The sequence below is a fragment of the Diorhabda sublineata genome, chromosome 2 (assembly GCF_026230105.1).
Source record: "Diorhabda sublineata isolate icDioSubl1.1 chromosome 2, icDioSubl1.1, whole genome shotgun sequence".
Taxonomy (NCBI): domain Eukaryota; kingdom Metazoa; phylum Arthropoda; class Insecta; order Coleoptera; family Chrysomelidae; genus Diorhabda; species Diorhabda sublineata.
Genome location: NC_079475.1, coordinates 42,060,226 through 42,077,334, shown reverse-complemented (window position 1 = coordinate 42,077,334; position 17,109 = coordinate 42,060,226). Strand labels below are relative to the sequence as shown.

Below are 17,109 nucleotides of genomic sequence, written 5' to 3'. Positions count from 1 at the left end.
CAACAGTATAGAAACAAATTTGGAAAATATATGTTACGCCCCTGGTTAAACACAATGTTGAGATGAAGTAAATTAGTATATTTCTATGATAAAGCTAACAACGAGAAACGTTTTTTATTAAAAAAGAAGAAATAGTGAATCATGTATTGTCAAATAAAAAAACATGTTTATATATAATGTGAATACAGCAACAAAATAAAAGACGATAGAAATAGTAGTTTAAATGACATTTAAGGTGAAGTTTGTTAAAAAAAAAGTTGTTTTATTATTACACCTCGATTTAATACAATGACTGTTGACATAAGGTGAAAATAGTGTTATTTGTATATATCTATGATGGAGCTAACAATGAGACACGTTTTTTATTAAAAAAGAAGAAATAGTAAAGCGCGCATTGTCAAATAAAAAAACTATTGATATATATATATATATATTGATATATTTGTTTAATATTACTATATATAATTAGATTTTTCGTTCCCTCTAATATAAACCAGGTCAATTATCTACATATGACATATTAAAATATAAAAAAGAAGAATACCACAACCATAGATGAATTAATTGTAACGAATAAACCATAGAATTAACAACTACATTATAAATTTGTTTACATTTAGTACGATATTATTATAATAAAAAAGAAGATTATATTTATAGTGTGAACCCTCAGAAATTAATATAGCGTACTGCACTGTTTGACGTAATAACATGTTCGATGTCAAATTGAAGATGTACTTATGTGTTTTAAATTCGTACAGTTTGAGGGTAAACGTGACTGTAAGAAAGACATAAAATTCGAGACATGAAATATCATGTGTGTACTTATTTAATTTTTAATAATAACACTACTGACAAAAAAAAACATATGTGAATGTTGTGTCGATCACGAAATTAGTTTTAACGTAATGTCAAAAATACGGATTTTGAAATCTTCGCATGTGAATACCTACTTCTGAAATAGACAGTAGTGTATATTTCTTGAGAAACAATCGGTGCGTGTTTGAATGTGTGCATAATATTTAGAGACAAAAAACGCAGTTTTTAGTTATTTAATTCCAAGTCGTATTGTTGCTTTAATTTAGCTCAGAGGTATATCCTCGAAAATAACTATATAAGATAGTGAATACTTGTGAATTTTTACTTGAAATTGTCCAATAAGAAATAATAAGCTGTGAGAAAAGAATTTGGGTTGAAATTTTGTGTTATGAAATGTATTTTAAAAAGCATATGTATGATCTTGGAGGCATCGTTTCGAGCAAACGTGAAACGTTAAAATTAAAGAGAAAACAAAAACAAAAAAAGTATTAACGCCATAAATACAATGATATAAGTCATTTTCTATAATTTTCCAACGTAATATTAGAGTTTAATTAGTAATAAGAAGGTGGGAGCATCTCTTAAATGTCCATCGAAGGTTAAAAAATGAGTTGAAGTGTCGATCTAACGATTCGAAGAGGCGGTTTCTTTTCATCATCTCCACAGGGCGTCCGACAACCCGGGGGGTACTTATTAAAAATAGTGTCGTGGAACAACATCGAGTTATTTTTTTTTTTTTTTTATTTGGATATGCGTAACGGAAATTGAAATCATTAATTTTAAGAGAGATCATTAGAAATGAGAAATTTACAATTATACGAGGCAACTCGAGGCGTAATTGCATTACATTGAAATTAGAAGGTCGTCGCTTCTTCTTTTATATCTTACATGTGGCGTCATATGCCGTTGATAAATTACAAGTTTTTATTTCACATACAAACTAAACAAACTTCACAACAAGTAAAATTTTTGAATTATATTTGAATTTAATTGTTCTCGTATTACGTTTTTTATACAAATGAATAGAATTTTAACTCGTAATTTTTCTAAATTGATGTTGTGCTATTTGTCGTCATACGTAAATTTAGCCAGAATTAAAATGTTTGGTTATAGTGACAAGTAACGTATCGAAACGTTTTTTACAATGTTAATAAGTGGTAGAAAATAATAAAATGAAAAAATAATGTGAATTAATATGAACTTTAGATATATTTTACAAAAATTTAACGTTATCTTCAAATATTTTTATCAAGTAAAGTTTTTGTCAATCATTTACTGAGGTGATGTTAATGACAGCTTCATAAACATAGATAAATTAAAAAATGTGAGTGTATCCATTTAAAACTTAAATTTTTTTGACTTCAAGTATCGATATTCTGGAAAAGAAGCGAGGTATCAAAAAATTTTATCCTTCGTTTTCGATTTATTTTGTTTCTAATAACTTTTTCGTAATATGTATCTGCTTCGACTATTTGAAGTTGTTGGCTTCCTTTAAAACTGAAAAAATTACTTTTCGACTGTTTTATAAATATCATTAAAAGCACGATTTAATTACATTATGAAAACAAATTTGAATAATAATATATGTTACGCCCCTGGTTAAACACATGACTGTTGACATAAAGTGAAAATAGTGTAGTATATATCTATGATAGAGCTAACGAGGAGAAACGTGTTTTATATAAAAGAAGAAATAGTAAATCGCGTGTTGTTAGATAAAAAAGAAGTTTAATAACGTGAATACAGCTACATAATAGTAGTTCAAATGCCATTTAGGGTTAGGGCTCTTGAAAAAAAGTTTGTAATTGAATAAAACGCAATGGAATTCACAAGATGTTCGAAATTAGAATGATTATGAGTCTGAAAGTATCGTTCATTATTATAAGTGAGTTAAATTTCAACAAAACGTTATAAGGTAAATTCATAAATATTTCGTATCAAGTGCTACTAACATTATAGTTGATAAATTTGAAATTATATGTAGTCAAATTTTTATTGGCGTTATTTATGTTAAAAATAATGATTCGTTTATTAATAAAATTGATTTCAGAAGGTGATTTTGTTATTAAATTATTAGAATTAGTCAAATCTAAACTTTTATTAACGATATTGTTATAGTTACTAATATTTTTATTAATAATAAATTAAATTGCAACAAAATATATCAAAGGGTCATTTTTTTATTAAATTTATAATTATTTAGTCAAATTTTGCTGACATTATAGTGTATATTTATTAATATGTAGAAGAATAGTTCTACTTTCAATTTTAGATAATTTTGTGACTTTTTTTCCATTTTCTTTTCAGTATATTTCTAATTATCTTTTTTTGGTCCTTATTTATGAGTTTTTTCATTTAAAACTTCATTTTTGTATGAGGAAAGTGTAAAAAGGTCCAGTAATCAAACGAGTAGTGTTGATTTTTAAAATTACATTTTATTTTCTATAAAATTACATCCATGATTATTACAACTTAACCAAAATGTAGTAAATCATATAATTTCAAGCGAAAATCATCTCGTCCCTCCGTCTCTTAGGTTGATTAGGCTTCAATTGACACTCCGGATGATTCATCAATTCTGGTGGACAAGTAGACACCGGAGAAGATAATAACATTTGCTTGAGATCGTAAAATAACGCCGAATCTTCGTTAGTGCAAAAACTAACAGCAATACCAGTTTTACCAGCACGACCAGTCCTACCGATACGATGAGTATAATCTAAAAAAAAAATTATATATAAAAAAATATATGACTCGTATCAAAATTTCACCTTCAATAGTCTTCGCCATATCGTAATTAATAACCATGGAGACGTCTTTGATGTCGATACCTCTTCCCGCGACGTCCGTAGCTACCAGGATGTCCTTCGAACCCGATTTTAGACTCGCCAAAGCGTATTCTCTTTGTTCTTGACCTTTACCACCGTGTAAAGTACAAGCGTTGTAATTCAATTTTTCCAGTCCTTTGGCCAAAACATCGGCTCCTTTCTTTTGATTAACGAAAATGATAATGGGAGGTTCGATACCTATGGGAAAAAATGTAATTAACAAATTTCACATTTTATATAGTGAATCGGACCAACCTCTGGAGAGATACTCCATCAATTTCTTCCTCTTATCGTTTTCTCCCATAATATGTACGATTTGTTCGACTCTCTCTACAGGTTTACCTATTGAACCGATATAAACTACTGCGGGTCGTCGTAGATAAGTTCTGGCTAATCTTTCGACAGCCGGAGGCATAGTAGCCGTAAACATGACAGTCTGTCTATATTTTTTCTTACTGTTATAATTTGCCAACAGTACTCTATTAAAAAAACACACAAAAATTACATTAAAAGACGTTAATACGACAATTTAATGAGGATAAAAAAAATGTTACGCCACTGATTCGAAACAATGACATTTGTAATGCACTATTGACATTAGATCATAGAACGTATTTCGATGTATTTCTAGGTTATGTTCGTCTTTTGGTCTCCTAATAACGTTTTATTTAATAAAGTTTTCATTAGATAAATATAAAATAAAGGTTTTTGTTAGATTATAAAGTATAAAAATGGAAAGATATAACTGTTTTTAATCACAAATAAAACATTAATTGGATTAAAGTATATATTTGTTTATTAATGAGCAAAAATAAACAGAAGTTTAGCATTTGAAAATAACTTTAAAACAACAGTATAGAAACAAATTTGGAAAATATATGTTACGCCCCTGGTTAAACACAATGTTGAGATGAAGTAAATTAGTATATTTCTATGATAAAGCTAACAACGAGAAACGTTTTTTATTAAAAAAGAAGAAATAGTGAATCATGTATTGTCAAATAAAAAAACATGTTTATATATAATGTGAATACAGCAACAAAATAAAAGACGATAGAAATAGTAGTTTAAATGACATTTAAGGTGAAGTTTGTTAAAAAAAAAGTTGTTTTATTATTACACCTCGATTTAATACAATGACTGTTGACATAAGGTGAAAATAGTGTTATTTGTATATATCTATGATGGAGCTAACAATGAGACACGTTTTTTATTAAAAAAGAAGAAATAGTAAAGCGCGCATTGTCAAATAAAAAAAAAGAAGTTTCTTAACATAAATACAGCTACATACTGAAAGAAATGACAGGTATAGGAATAGTAAATAGTAGTTCAAATGACTCTTAAGATTAAATTTGTTAACAAAAGTTGTTTTATTTTTGCACCTTTTTTGATTTAAAGTAATATTCATAACGATAGTTAAAAATGTAATTGAATTATTGTAGAATTAATAAAATAGTATAGAAATATATTCAAACTAGATTTTTGCAATTAAAATATAATTTTTATTGAAACAAAATAATGTTTACATCATGAATACAAAACGTGTAATTTATATAATTGAAATTGAAGTGTTTCACTTCAGTTATCATCTTTAGTGACTGAAAGTGAACTTTTTTTATTCAGTTTACCTTCACTCTCTGAAGATGACAACTTAGTTATCGAAACGCGCGTCATACAGTGTAACTGTGAGTGTTGGTGTAGAGTTAGTGTAAACAATGTGTTTAATACGAACATCACAATAAATCCAAAAATTCCATCTTATTAGGCAACTTAACTATTTAAAATATGATATTATTTGAGATTGAATGAAAATATAAGATATATATGTTGAAGGCACTCACCTGCTGTCTTCAGCTTCCTCTGAATCGGGCTTTAAATTAGTCACAGGCATATATTCGAGGATCTTTTGTACGTCAGGTTCAAAACCCAAATCGATCATTCTGTCGGCTTCGTCGAGTACAATATAAGTACATTGATTTAAAACTAAATAGCGGTTTTCTAAAACATCAATCAAACGACCGGGCGTCGCTATAACAATCTCACAACCTAAACGTAACCTATAAATAAAATTAGAAATATAAAAATGGTTTTTTTACATATATTTTGGGAAATATTTACCTAAAACCTTGTTCTTCTCTACTAAGACCACCGACAACTACGACTGTTCTAATACCTAAAGGTTGTCCGAATTTAACAGTTTCTTCTTCTATCTGTTGTGCCAATTCTCTTGTAGGTGCTAGGATGATAGCGTAAGGTCCTTGATCGGCATCTTCATTTCTTTCCAATTTCGGTAAACTTTGTATCCAAGATAAAAGTGGTATCAAAAATGCTAATGTTTTACCTGATCCTGTTTCTGCTACACCTATTATGTCCCTATTTTGCATACCAATTGGAATTGCTTGTCTTTGAATTGGCGTCGGGTCTTTATAACCGATTTTTTCTATTATTTCTAGTAATTCTTTCTGTATACCAGATTCACTCCAATTCCTGATAGGTTCCGGGATTTTCCCACCTAAAAATTGATCAATTCCACTGTTTGTACCACAAATTAATGAATATACCTTTAATAGTAATGTTGTAATCCTCCCTAAATATTCTCCAGTCTCTCTCAGTCATCTCTGTTATCTCCTTATCTGTCCAATGTCTGTCATCCCAAAGTTGTTTTTCTTCTCTTCTTTTCACTTTCTTCAGTCTAACTTTTTCTTGCGCTTTTTCCGCTTCTGTTCTTCTTTTTTCTAGTAGCTCTCCATAAAATTTACTTTGATCTCGTTTCTGTGCTTTTATATCAATACCAGCCAAGTTCCCTCTACCAAAAAATTGTACCTCAAAAAATATTATAAATTAGATAACTATATATAATTAAGACATTTTTATTACATACTTGATGTCTTTCTTTATATAAGGAATTATAATCAACACTAGTATCTTCACCGGCATCCCAATCAAATACAAATTTTCTATCATTAAGTCTTCTTACACGTCTTTTCTTTTTAATCAATCCTAAATATCTCTCCCTAATAGCATCTTGTTCTTTTTCTTTATCTTTATCCTTTTGTTTCTCCTCTTCCCTGTCTCTATCTCTAGTTCTACGATAGTCTCTATCATCGCGTTTCATTTCTGCTTCCCTACTAGCCTGTAATGCTTCAATGATTTTCCTTTCTTCGTCTCTCTGTTTTTTTAATCTGTCTGCTTCTTCTTGCCGTCTTTTCAAAGCTTCCGCCATCCTTTGTTCTTTTGTTAGAAATACCGGTTTACTTTTAGCAGCTTCTTCCGCTTTCTTCTTAGCCAAAAGTTCTTCCAGTGATAGGGGTTCCTTTTTAACTGGTTCTTGTTTAACATCTACCTTATTTTCAACTTTTTCTTGTTCTTCAGTATCATCCTTTTTAACATCTTTATGTCTCTTTTCTTTTTCTTCGTGCTTATCTTTATCTCCCCTATGCTTTTCTTTATCAGATTTATTATTAATGCTACCGCTACTTCCCACATATTCTCTTTCCTTGGACCTAGACCTGTGTCTTTTGTACCTATCCGACTCACGAGTTCTATCTCTTTCAGTGCGATCTTTACTTCTCGAACGTGATCTTTTACGTTTATCACGTTCCTTTTCTTTTTCTCGGCTACGAGATCGACGTTTTTTGTCACTCCCCATCTTTAGAAAATTCACTGTTTTCAACTAATCGTATTATACGTTTGAAAACGTCAACTTAACCTAATTTTTAAATATTCTTCTTCTTTTTCCAAATAACTTAGATTCTAAGTGGGTGCTGAGGCTTTATTACCAACGGAAAAATTTTGTGTAAATAAAATGTAATTGAATAGGATTTATTATTATTTTAGGAAATTTAGTTTTTAATCACCTAGTGAAACGTAATATCAACTATTATTCACATTATTTCAAGTAGTCGTAAGAGCCAAAATTAGGAGTTTAAGATGTGTAGATAAAATGTACTTCAAGATAAAAAGAAGAAGAAATTGTCTTTTGAATTTTTTTTTCAAAATTTGTATATTTAAAATAAAATGAGTGGGAAAAGCGATATACAAAATGATAAAAGTAAATCAAGTGAAGCGTTAGATGAGAATCTTTCTGGTATCGATAGGAAGGATATATACAAATTAGATAGAAAATTTGTTAGGATTGAATATCCTGGAATAGTAAAAAATGTTTCTAAAGCTATAGAAACATTAGGAGGAATAGGTAACATTGAAATGGTATTAATGCTTATAATTATTATATCGCAATACTAATTATGTTTTTCTTAGGTCATTTCTGACCCAAGAAAAAAATTAGAATTAAGATTTCATCCAGATAATAAATACAACAAACCATGTAGCGCTGATAGAGATAATACCTCAGGTTTACTTGTTAAATTCAAGAAAAAAGGAGAAGAATATGATTATGAAATTCTAGGATATGTTTATGAGAATTTTAAATTTAACAGTATGTTTTTATTTAAAAAAATTTCCCAATATTTGAATATTATTTCAAATATTTTTTAGAGGCAGTTGATTTTCAGTTTCTTCCAATTGTGCAGGATGAAGAATCCGAAACGGCGGAATATATATATGATAAAATGTTTCCGAAAAAATTACCAAATTTGGATTTTTTAGTGTAAGTTTATGATTGTATTTTAATCCGCAAAGTTACAATAAGTTTTTAGTTCTACAGAATCTGCGTGCCAACCATCATTTCTTCTTCCATCTACATTTTCTCGTTATGAAACAACGCGTCAAACATTATATTTAAACGCTGGTGAAAAATTCAGTTTGGAGACTAATTATAGACCAAGTTTACTCAAGATATTCGAGAAAAAACGAAAAGAAAAAAATCCCTACAAACAATTATCTCATATAGTTAATATAATGGATCCAAACTTGGAAATACCAAAAGAACCAAAGGAATTGGTTTATAAGATTGTAAAAGAGAAATGTTTAGAAGATGATTACTTAAATGTAAAAAAGGTATTAAAAAATATAAAAAATTATATGAATCACATTAGATTTATTTATTAGCTATTCGATGAGAGACCAATTTGGACAAAACCTGCAATACAACATTTAACAGGAATCAATGCTGATAGTGCAAAGGTGCTTCTACCAGCACATGCATATTATTGGAGTACTGGACCTTTTAGAACGACTTGGACTAAATTCGGACATGATCCGAGAACTAATTATGCTTATAGGATATACCAAACTTTAGATTTTAGGATTAGAGAAAGTGGTATACCATTTATATTTATTAACTGTCTTAAATCATCAATTAAATTAATTATCTAATCGTTTTTGTAATTAAAAACGTTTTTAATTTTCAGAAGGGTCGCAAATTATAATAAGAAGTAGAAAAAAACAAAATTCAAGGAATAAATTAGGGGAAAATCATTATATTTTAAGCAAAGATTATATACCACCTGGAAGACAGATGTTTTATCAGGTAAGTAGTAGTAAAATTGAAATAGGACAGCTATTTATTGTTTAAGGTGTCATATTTTTAATTATTTAATTTTCTATAATTCTCTGGGGTTCAAAAACAATCAGAATTTATGTAAATGAATATTTTATTTATTTATTTACATTAATAAATAGATCCTGATACATTTTTATTTTTCCAGCAACATTCCTTCATCTATATTCCAATATATTCATGGTTTTAAGTGTGTCAGAAACATTTTTCTTTTTTGTAAATAGCTTCCGATTTGTATATCGGAGGTTCATTGTATTTTTAGGAAAATTCTTGTAAGTGGTCCGTGGATAAAAATGGGATTTTTCGAAGAAAAAAAACTATTCAAATATTATGTAGAAAAACCCAGAAATTCAACTTTCTGTTTAGTATGTACCTATTTATATAGAAAAAAAACTCCAAGTTGTATTATTTTTCAGTATTGCGACATTAAACTACCAGAAATTCAAGAAATGTTACAAAGATTACCTAAAATACCCGGTAATAAAAAATTCGACCCGAAAAACGGTTGGTTACCAGTTAATTTTTCTGACCAATGCCGCGAAATAGCCAACAGGTAATTGAAAACCAACAACCACGTTTACAATTATTCAAATATTATTTTTTAGATACATGTTGGAGAGAGTGCATCAGGAATTATTAGCCGGTAGTTCTTCGGCGCAATCCAATCCAGAAAAAGATACACAAGAAGAAGATGATGAAGAAAATTTGTTGAATTATTCCGGTAGAATGTTGAATATGATGAAAGGACAAGTGGATATGTCACAAGAAGAAGTCGTTGTACTATCAGATGGTAATTAGAAAAAATAATATGATATTCGATGGAGTAATTTTGATTTTTAGAAGAAGATAATGAACAGATCGATGATATTAGTCCGCAATTAGAAGATGACGAAGTACCAAGTGATACTTCAGAGATGGAATTAGATATGGAAGCACTCGAAGAAATTAATCAATTAATATCAAACACAGAATAAAGGTAATTGTTATAGTGAATAAGTAATATTTTTATCAAAATTTCATCTTTTTCTCTGTTTAATGCATAATTTTTTAAAATCTGTTGATGTGATAAAGTAATAAAACGAAATATTGAAAAAAAACTTTTATTATTTAATAATCTATTATAAAACATTTCACTACAAATACAGAAAAAAAATTATTAACTTTATCCGAGCCTAGTACAAAAATTTTTTAAACAAAACAAAACATTTTCATTGACAAGATAAACCAAATCGAGCTGGAAACTTCATTAATAGGAAGATTATAGAAGAAAATTCACTTTTAAATGTTTTTTTTTTTATAATATACACACTTTTGTTTCAAAAGCTACTTTTGCGAATACTAGAGTTGCCTAAATGAAAATATGTTTTAAAGGTTTGTCCAGAAAGTAACAGACGTTTCAATATGGTAATAACTTACCATTTAGTGTAGTGAAAGAGACCCGTGATTGAATTTCCCCCGTTTTCTAACTATAAATACAATCAAGGGTAAAAGAATCATGAATTTTTATAATACAAAGTCTGTCAGATGGAAATTTTTTTAATTAATACTTCAAGTATATAAATAACACAATCCATTACTTTCTGTACAGTCTTCGTATAAGTGGAATGTTTATATTCATTTAAACCAATAATATTGAAGATTCTACAATTTATTTACATTTTGTGATACAATATCCTGAAAATAAATTTGTTTTACTTCGCTATTTGTTTTTTTTTACGATTAAAAGCAGAAGCAACCCTGTAATTTTTAACCCTTACCTTTTCAAACATATGCAAACTTTATCAAAAATGGATATTATAAAACAAGAAAGTATAAATGATTTACATTTGAGGTAAATGTTCGATAGGTGTAGCAAATTTGAAATCTTGCGGGAAAAGACCTGCTGCATGGGGGTACATCAATTTGTACGATTGTCTTATTGTAACATCCGCAACACCCGCTATATCTCCTATTTCTTTTTGACTCCTCTTATCTTCCGAAGCCTACAAATCAATTATCAAAACAGATTGTTAATAGTGAAACTAAGTACCTAAAAGAAACTGTCAGTTAATTTGATCAAATTGGAACTTTTAATCTTCAAAATTGGTACAATAGAATCTATTTTGTCCCCCTTTCTTCAGTTCAGATTAAATTCAGAAAATTTTTCGATTTTCTAGAGCCAAAAATACGATTTTTTCTCAAAACAAACTTCACATCAGATATCTACATGTTTTTTATGACAAAATCAACATATAATGAAAGATTTGAAAAAAAAATCATAAAAACAGGATCAGTTTTCTATTTTGTAAAGCCAAAAAAACAAAATAAGTATTTAAACTTCATTTGATTCTTTGCAAAAAAATTATGAACGATTTACATTTATGCAAACATCCAAAGGTATAAAACCTTACAAAGAGAAATAAATCTGTAAAAACAAAAATAAAAAAAATTGGACGATTTTTGCGATTTTTAGACCCAAAAAAGTAAAATAACTGCCATAATATACTTTTTGTACTCACCTGTGAAGCCATATAAATAGCAGCAGCAGCTACAGAAATTGGAGATCTTCCCGGCACAATATCCATCTCAACAGCTCTTCTTGCAATATGTGTAGCTGCTCTTTGCACCATGTTGGGTAAACACAAATTAGAACAAAATCTGGACATAAAATCTCCAGTTGTTATGAGATCCACAGAAGTCTCCAATGCTTTGAGTATCAATTTAAAACAACGACCAATTTCCCTTTTACTAATTTTACTAACAGCGCATATTTCTTTGAATGTTCTTGGAACCCCTTCTTGCCTACAGGCTATGTATAGACAAGCCGAAGCTATTGCATCATTTGATCGACCTAAAAAAGAAAAATCAATCTTATATTTAAAAAATATATATTTCGTAATGATTCCTCTTGATTTTCAGTCTCCTCCAATTGAAATTTCGTTTAAAAAACAAATAAAATGATATTTCAACCTATTTCACTTATTTTTGGAAAAAAACTGAAGTAGGTCAAAACATCAAATTTTAATTAAAGGCAACCTAAAATCAAGACAAATTATCACGAAATGTATATAAAAAGGTTGAAGTTATGGAAAAAAATACTTTACCTTTGAGATTTCTACCATCGTGTACTTGTTTAAACAGATTATTTGCCCTATCTACAATAGTTCTTGGTAAATTAATACGATCAGCCATGGCGTTTATTTCTTTAAAAGCGTTTATTAAAGCCCTATCAGAACTGTTCATTGTTCTACGATTCTGGTATCTAGACACTCCAAATGAATCAAAACTAGCATCTCCTAAAATGTTATTAATTTGTACACAAACTCAAAATCACGTAAAACTTACCTCGACCGGGTCCGATAATAGTCGTCAAGTCTGATCCTCCCAAAAGAGGATTTTCTGGTCCACCAACACGAGAAGGATCTGTTCCATTTTTGTCGTTACTAAATGTTCGCCATTCTGATCCAACATCAATTACTCTAAAAATATGAAAATTAAGTTATTTAATTCAGTTTTTAAAGTATATATACCTGTCTCCAACTACTAAACCACATTCTGAACATATTTGATCTCCTGCTCTATAATCCTCGATTAATGGAGCATCTGGATGAGAAACACAACAAACTTTATTTGCGTCATATCTAAAACGTCAAGAATTTGTAGAAAGAATTTTACAATCTCAAGCTATTTAGTTTTTAACAAATAAATTGTGAATATTTATATTTAATGTAGAAAACACCTGTAGGAAATTATTACCTAGACGTAGCGGCCATTTCGAAGAAATATTGACAATAAACAGTGTCAAATCGTAGAACAAAATACTATAAATAGAAGAAGAAATGCATCTTCCTGATACAGAATATACTACTATAAGAAGAATGCAAACTTGGTTGTTATTCAGTGAAAAAAAGATGGCGGATATTCGATGTGCTGGCCGCGATGGTAGGTGGCAAAACTGATCTATTTTCGCGGTTAATTTGAATTTATGGCAAAGAATATCAATTGTATTCTAGGTTATTAATTTCCGATTTTCCAGTTTCCTGAATTCACGATAAAAAACACCTTAGAACTAGGACACGTTTTTTTAGAAAATAATATTTGCGTATACTTTTAACTAAACCAAGGAAAATTAGTAGGCATGATCACAATACCACTTTTAAAATAAAATCTAACAAAATACAGATTTTTCTAACAAATTGAAAAGTGTAATATGAAAAAAATACTAACCTACCTGCCTCTAAAACAAATATTCATTAATATAAAATTACAATCCGCTGTTTACTGAGAAATATATATTCTCTATTCAAACCAATTTCAACAAGAAAACATAATTATAAATTGCATTTCTGATAATATCACCTGCCTGCGTACCGAAATCTGAAGGAAATGTGGTGGAAACTCAGAAATTGATGACAAATGACATATTGACAGTAATGACACATTTTTTATTACACTAGCGTCACGATTGGAAGGTGGCAGAACTAAATTTGTGTTGCCGAGATTTACATACAAGTTGACTTTCTTTTTGGTATGTTCTGTGGCTTCTGACCTGGTCAATAACTGTTATTGAACGGACCAAAACACTTATAAAAAAGAAGAAATAGTATGTGTCATTTGTCATAAATCAGATCTTGAGTCGGTATTTTAGATTTTATTTTACAAATTAAGTTGTAAAATATCCTATAATTTCCAGTATATATAAAAAAATCAAATAATTAATCATTGTTATAATTCTAAAATTATAACCACAACGAAATTTTGTTTAATCGCTGTGTTTTACATAACGTAACCTCTACTCACGAGTATATTCACATGTAAAAATGTCTGCCGCACAACTATTTAACAGAATCGGTCAGGTAGGTTTAGGAATAGCTCTCGTAGGAGGTGTAGTAAATTCAGCTTTATACAACGGTAAGTAACAAAATATAAAATTTATTATTACGCGTTTTTCATTATAATCTTGTAGTCGACGGGGGCCATAGAGCTGTTATATTCGACAGATTCTCCGGTATCAAAAAGCAAGTTATCGGTGAAGGTACACATTTTTTCATCCCATGGGTACAAAAACCTATCATTTTCGATGTTAGATCTCGCCCTAGAAACGTCCCAGTTATGACAGGAAGTAAAGATCTGCAAACTGTTAACATCACTTTACGTATTTTATTCCGACCCGTACCCGATCAATTACCAAGAATATACACAATTTTAGGACAGGTTAATATTTAATGCACTATTTAATTATATATTGTGTGTCACGAATTATTTTCTTAGGATTATGAAGAAAGAGTTTTGCCTTCCATTACAACTGAAGTTCTTAAGGCTGTAGTGGCGCAATTTGATGCCGGGGAATTAATTACGCAAAGAGATCTTGTATCTCAAAAAGTTTGTGATGATTTGACTGAAAGAGCTTCTCAATTTGGGGTTATATTAGATGATATTTCAATAACACACTTAACATTTGGTAAGGAGTTTACACAAGCTGTGGAATTGAAACAAGTAGCCCAACAAGATGCTGAAAAAGCCAGGTAAGCTTTCTCCTTTATTTTTGTGTAAATTTTATGTATAACTTTAAAATTTGATTTTATTATTATGAAAAAACTTGTAAATCAAATATTCATTTTATATTTCCCCAATTTCTATACTATTTTACAAAATCTGGCAATGTTTTAATGATCTACTCATTGCATCACTTGTATCAATATTTATGGGTAATTTTATAGTATTGTGGTTTCTTTCTTTGTTTTTTTTTGGCTCTAGAAATTTTTTTTTGATTTTGATAAATTTTCAATTTTAAAGCGAATTTACTAAAAATAATTGGTTACGTTAGGTTATCATATATATTTATATAAGGGTTTTTGTAGTAGGATTGTGGAAAAATTAAACATTAAAGTGTACTACCTATTATATATTTCCGAGCTTTCTAATACTTATTCATTCATCATCTGGGTCTAAAATTAAGGTTAAATACAATATAAATATAAAGGATTCGAAAGCTTGCAAATATATTAGAAATAGTACACTTGGGTGCTTAATTTTGTCACAATCACACTTCCAAATCGATCATAATCTAGCCGGCAAAGACTTAACAAAAAATAATTGATCTGAAGCTTTACACATTGAAAAAAATACGTTTATAATAACATTTAAAGTCATAAAACCATACGAAATCTTCAAATGAGATGTTTTTCATAAATCCACTATAAAAATTAGAGTTTTTGAAAAAAATTTATCAAAATCTGAAGATTTTTCGATTCTCTAGAGTCCAAAGTATGAGGGAATCGAAATATGTAGTGTGATACCTACATTTTGTTATTTTTAAAGATTTATGGTAGAAAAAGCTGAACAGGTGAAAAAAGCGACAGTTATATCAGCAGAGGGAGATGCTCAAGCCGCTATTCTACTAGCTAAAGCCTTCGGAGATGCAGGGGAAGGTTTAGTAGAACTAAGACGTATAGAAGCTGCAGAAGATATTGCTTATCAACTATCGAGGTCTAGACAAGTTTCATATTTACCTAGCGGTCAAAATTTATTATTGAACGTGCCAACGCCTGGTAATTAAAAAAAAAGGACTTCGAATTTAATAAGGACCGTATTCGACTATTTGGTCCCATCGTTTAATGAGAAAGTAGCTCGATGTTATTGAATAGCATTTTAATGTCTTATTTTTTATAAATTATGTTAATAAATTGTTAAAAATTCACTTTTGTTTTGTGTAAAACCCGAATCCTTATCCCTTATATTAATAATAAAGGATTAAAATAAAATAAAACTTTTTTTTTTTCATTTTATATTTGAAAAAAGAAATTGAACATGTGTTTCAAGTAAACCTTATTGTTGATTATGAAGACTGCGTAGCCTGTGGGTTTCTTACGACTAAAATTACGGAATCTCCTCTCAAAAACATCTTCGGGATATACCTGTCTTTATTTACATTTTTCTTCTTACGACCTTTAGTTGGTCTCGGTAGTTCGGTCCACATTTCTTTAACGCTTTCCAATACCATATTGCAATGTCTATCGAACGCTTTGACTCTACCAAGAAGTTTACTGTTGTTTCTACAATTTATTAGTACTTGAGTGTTATTTTTTACGGATTGTGTTAACACCGATAACGGACCGGTGTTGAATTCCTCTTCTTCACGTAACGCGAGCTCTTCCGCTGTCATTTCTGATTTTGGTTTTGTTAAAGCCATTTTTTATATAAGAAAATTACAAAAAATTACCGTCTAGAACTAATATTTGGAAACTTTATTTAGGTTATATGTTAACGTTTCGCGTCGTTTTCACCAATGTGAAGGTAGGTATAAAATGGAGGCTCCTGTCAAATATCCGCTCTGTTCGTTTCATGAACTCGTACTAAATCGAATTAGTTTTTTAAAATTGATTAATGTTGTATCTATGGATAATTATAATTATATTGAGATTTAAAATTATAATAAATCGACGATGTTGATAATTTTTTCATAATCATCGAATATAAAGTGCATATGTTCAATTGTATTATTAGTTACCAAATCAATAACCAACAATAGAAGAAAAAAACTTTTATTTCAATTTACATTAGTTACACATCTGATAACAATGGTCGTATTAATGGAATTTATGATTTACCTATTTTGAATCAAACAAGGAATAAGAGGCAATTGGTAAAATAACACGTTCTAAATTCTTATTACTGTTTCTTTATTAAATATTATGAAAAAAATTAACGTATTATTAAAACCTCTAGCTTAACTTCTTCTTTTTTATCATCTTTAAAACTAAAGGGTCAAAAATCATAGATCTATCTTAACTTGTAAATATTTTAGTGCACTTTAACAGTTGTGTCAAACTAAAAATTGAGTTATTCAAATTAACATATACCTGAATTTAATTTTTTCGTAACTATACTTTTTATTCTGGTTTACCTTCTTTTATAATCGTTTTTATCAAATAATAATGTTTCTACACCTAATAATATAAGACGATAGTGTTATGGGCAGCTCGATAGTGACTCCATTTAAAAACACAAACGTTAATCCAA

General features: G+C 29.2%; 5 protein-coding genes across 7 annotated transcripts; 2 read left to right on the top strand and 3 right to left on the bottom strand.

The window, feature by feature from the left end:
* Window positions 1-2,442: 2,442 nt before the first annotated feature.
* Window positions 2,443-10,205, top strand: LOC130452682 (general transcription factor 3C polypeptide 5). Of its 2 annotated transcripts, none has more exons than XM_056792075.1 (10): window positions 2,443-2,734; window positions 7,485-7,856; window positions 7,908-8,085; window positions 8,145-8,256; window positions 8,306-8,606; window positions 8,658-8,868; window positions 8,960-9,078; window positions 9,525-9,661; window positions 9,714-9,898; window positions 9,952-10,205. In XM_056792075.1, exons 2-10 carry the CDS (start codon window positions 7,665-7,667, stop codon window positions 10,080-10,082), a joined length of 1,566 nt encoding a protein of 521 aa, XP_056648053.1. In that variant the 5' UTR covers window positions 2,443-2,734; window positions 7,485-7,664; the 3' UTR covers window positions 10,083-10,205. The 2 variants fall into 2 exon arrangements, with proteins under 2 accessions (XP_056648053.1, XP_056648052.1); XM_056792074.1 differs by having other exon boundaries at window positions 9,949-10,205.
* On the bottom strand, window positions 3,235-7,376 carry LOC130452681 (probable ATP-dependent RNA helicase DDX23). Its single transcript, XM_056792072.1, has 7 exons — window positions 6,529-7,376; window positions 6,209-6,470; window positions 5,766-6,159; window positions 5,489-5,704; window positions 3,903-4,126; window positions 3,591-3,845; window positions 3,235-3,538 (listed from the first exon to the last, which is right to left on the bottom strand). The coding sequence occupies exons 1-7, from the start codon at window positions 7,294-7,296 to the stop codon at window positions 3,321-3,323; spliced, it is 2,337 nt and encodes a 778-aa protein (XP_056648050.1). The 5' UTR covers window positions 7,297-7,376; the 3' UTR covers window positions 3,235-3,320.
* On the bottom strand, window positions 10,195-13,031 carry LOC130452683 (transcription initiation factor IIB). 2 transcript variants are annotated; one of them, XM_056792077.1, is made up of 6 exons: window positions 12,844-13,031; window positions 12,618-12,728; window positions 12,433-12,566; window positions 12,192-12,383; window positions 11,607-11,938; window positions 10,195-11,090 (listed from the first exon to the last, which is right to left on the bottom strand). In XM_056792077.1, exons 1-6 carry the CDS (start codon window positions 12,858-12,860, stop codon window positions 10,929-10,931), a joined length of 948 nt encoding a protein of 315 aa, XP_056648055.1. In that variant the 5' UTR covers window positions 12,861-13,031; the 3' UTR covers window positions 10,195-10,928. The 2 variants fall into 2 exon arrangements, with proteins under 2 accessions (XP_056648055.1, XP_056648054.1); XM_056792076.1 differs by having other exon boundaries at window positions 10,195-11,938; window positions 12,844-12,988.
* Window positions 13,032-13,674: 643 nt separating this feature from the next.
* Window positions 13,675-15,785, top strand: LOC130453281 (protein l(2)37Cc). The gene is made up of 4 exons (XM_056792927.1): window positions 13,675-13,998; window positions 14,054-14,301; window positions 14,359-14,612; window positions 15,409-15,785. The coding sequence occupies exons 1-4, from the start codon at window positions 13,908-13,910 to the stop codon at window positions 15,644-15,646; spliced, it is 831 nt and encodes a 276-aa protein (XP_056648905.1). The 5' UTR covers window positions 13,675-13,907; the 3' UTR covers window positions 15,647-15,785.
* A 72-nt stretch (window positions 15,786-15,857) lies between these two features.
* Window positions 15,858-16,373, bottom strand: LOC130453280 (probable small nuclear ribonucleoprotein Sm D2). The gene has a single exon (XM_056792926.1). The coding sequence runs from the start codon at window positions 16,277-16,279 to the stop codon at window positions 15,926-15,928; it is 354 nt and encodes a 117-aa protein (XP_056648904.1). The 5' UTR covers window positions 16,280-16,373; the 3' UTR covers window positions 15,858-15,925.
* Between the last annotated feature and the right edge of the window lie 736 nt (window positions 16,374-17,109).

What these genes read in the sequence shown, in the direction of transcription:
- LOC130453280 (XM_056792926.1), bottom strand. Translation starts at nt 16,279, where the DNA reads ATGGCTTTAACAAAACCAAAATCAGAAATGACAGCGGAAGAGCTCGCG.
- LOC130452682 (XM_056792074.1), top strand. Translation starts at nt 7,665, where the DNA reads ATGAGTGGGAAAAGCGATATACAAAATGATAAAAGTAAATCAAGTGAA. An exon ending in CCAAATTTGGATTTTTTAGT is followed by an intron (nt 8,257 to 8,305) that starts GTAAGTTTATGA and finishes ATAAGTTTTTAG; the next exon opens with TTCTACAGAATCTGCGTGCC. An exon ending in AGTCGTTGTACTATCAGATG is followed by an intron (nt 9,899 to 9,948) that starts GTAATTAGAAAA and finishes TTTGATTTTTAG; the next exon opens with AAGAAGATAATGAACAGATC.
- LOC130453281 (XM_056792927.1), top strand. Translation starts at nt 13,908, where the DNA reads ATGTCTGCCGCACAACTATTTAACAGAATCGGTCAGGTAGGTTTAGGA. An exon ending in AAATTCAGCTTTATACAACG is followed by an intron (nt 13,999 to 14,053) that starts GTAAGTAACAAA and finishes ATAATCTTGTAG; the next exon opens with TCGACGGGGGCCATAGAGCT. An exon ending in TATACACAATTTTAGGACAG is followed by an intron (nt 14,302 to 14,358) that starts GTTAATATTTAA and finishes TTATTTTCTTAG; the next exon opens with GATTATGAAGAAAGAGTTTT.
- LOC130452683 (XM_056792076.1), bottom strand. An exon ending in GGTTTAGTAGTTGGAGACAG is followed by an intron (nt 12,567 to 12,617) that starts GTATATATACTT and finishes TCATATTTTTAG; the next exon opens with AGTAATTGATGTTGGATCAG. An exon ending in TATTATCGGACCCGGTCGAG is followed by an intron (nt 12,384 to 12,432) that starts GTAAGTTTTACG and finishes ATAACATTTTAG; the next exon opens with GAGATGCTAGTTTTGATTCA.
- LOC130452681 (XM_056792072.1), bottom strand. Translation starts at nt 7,296, where the DNA reads ATGGGGAGTGACAAAAAACGTCGATCTCGTAGCCGAGAAAAAGAAAAG. An exon ending in AGAGAAGAACAAGGTTTTAG is followed by an intron (nt 5,705 to 5,765) that starts GTAAATATTTCC and finishes TTTTATTTATAG; the next exon opens with GTTACGTTTAGGTTGTGAGA. An exon ending in GAGGAAGCTGAAGACAGCAG is followed by an intron (nt 4,127 to 5,488) that starts GTGAGTGCCTTC and finishes TTTTTTTAATAG; the next exon opens with AGTACTGTTGGCAAATTATA.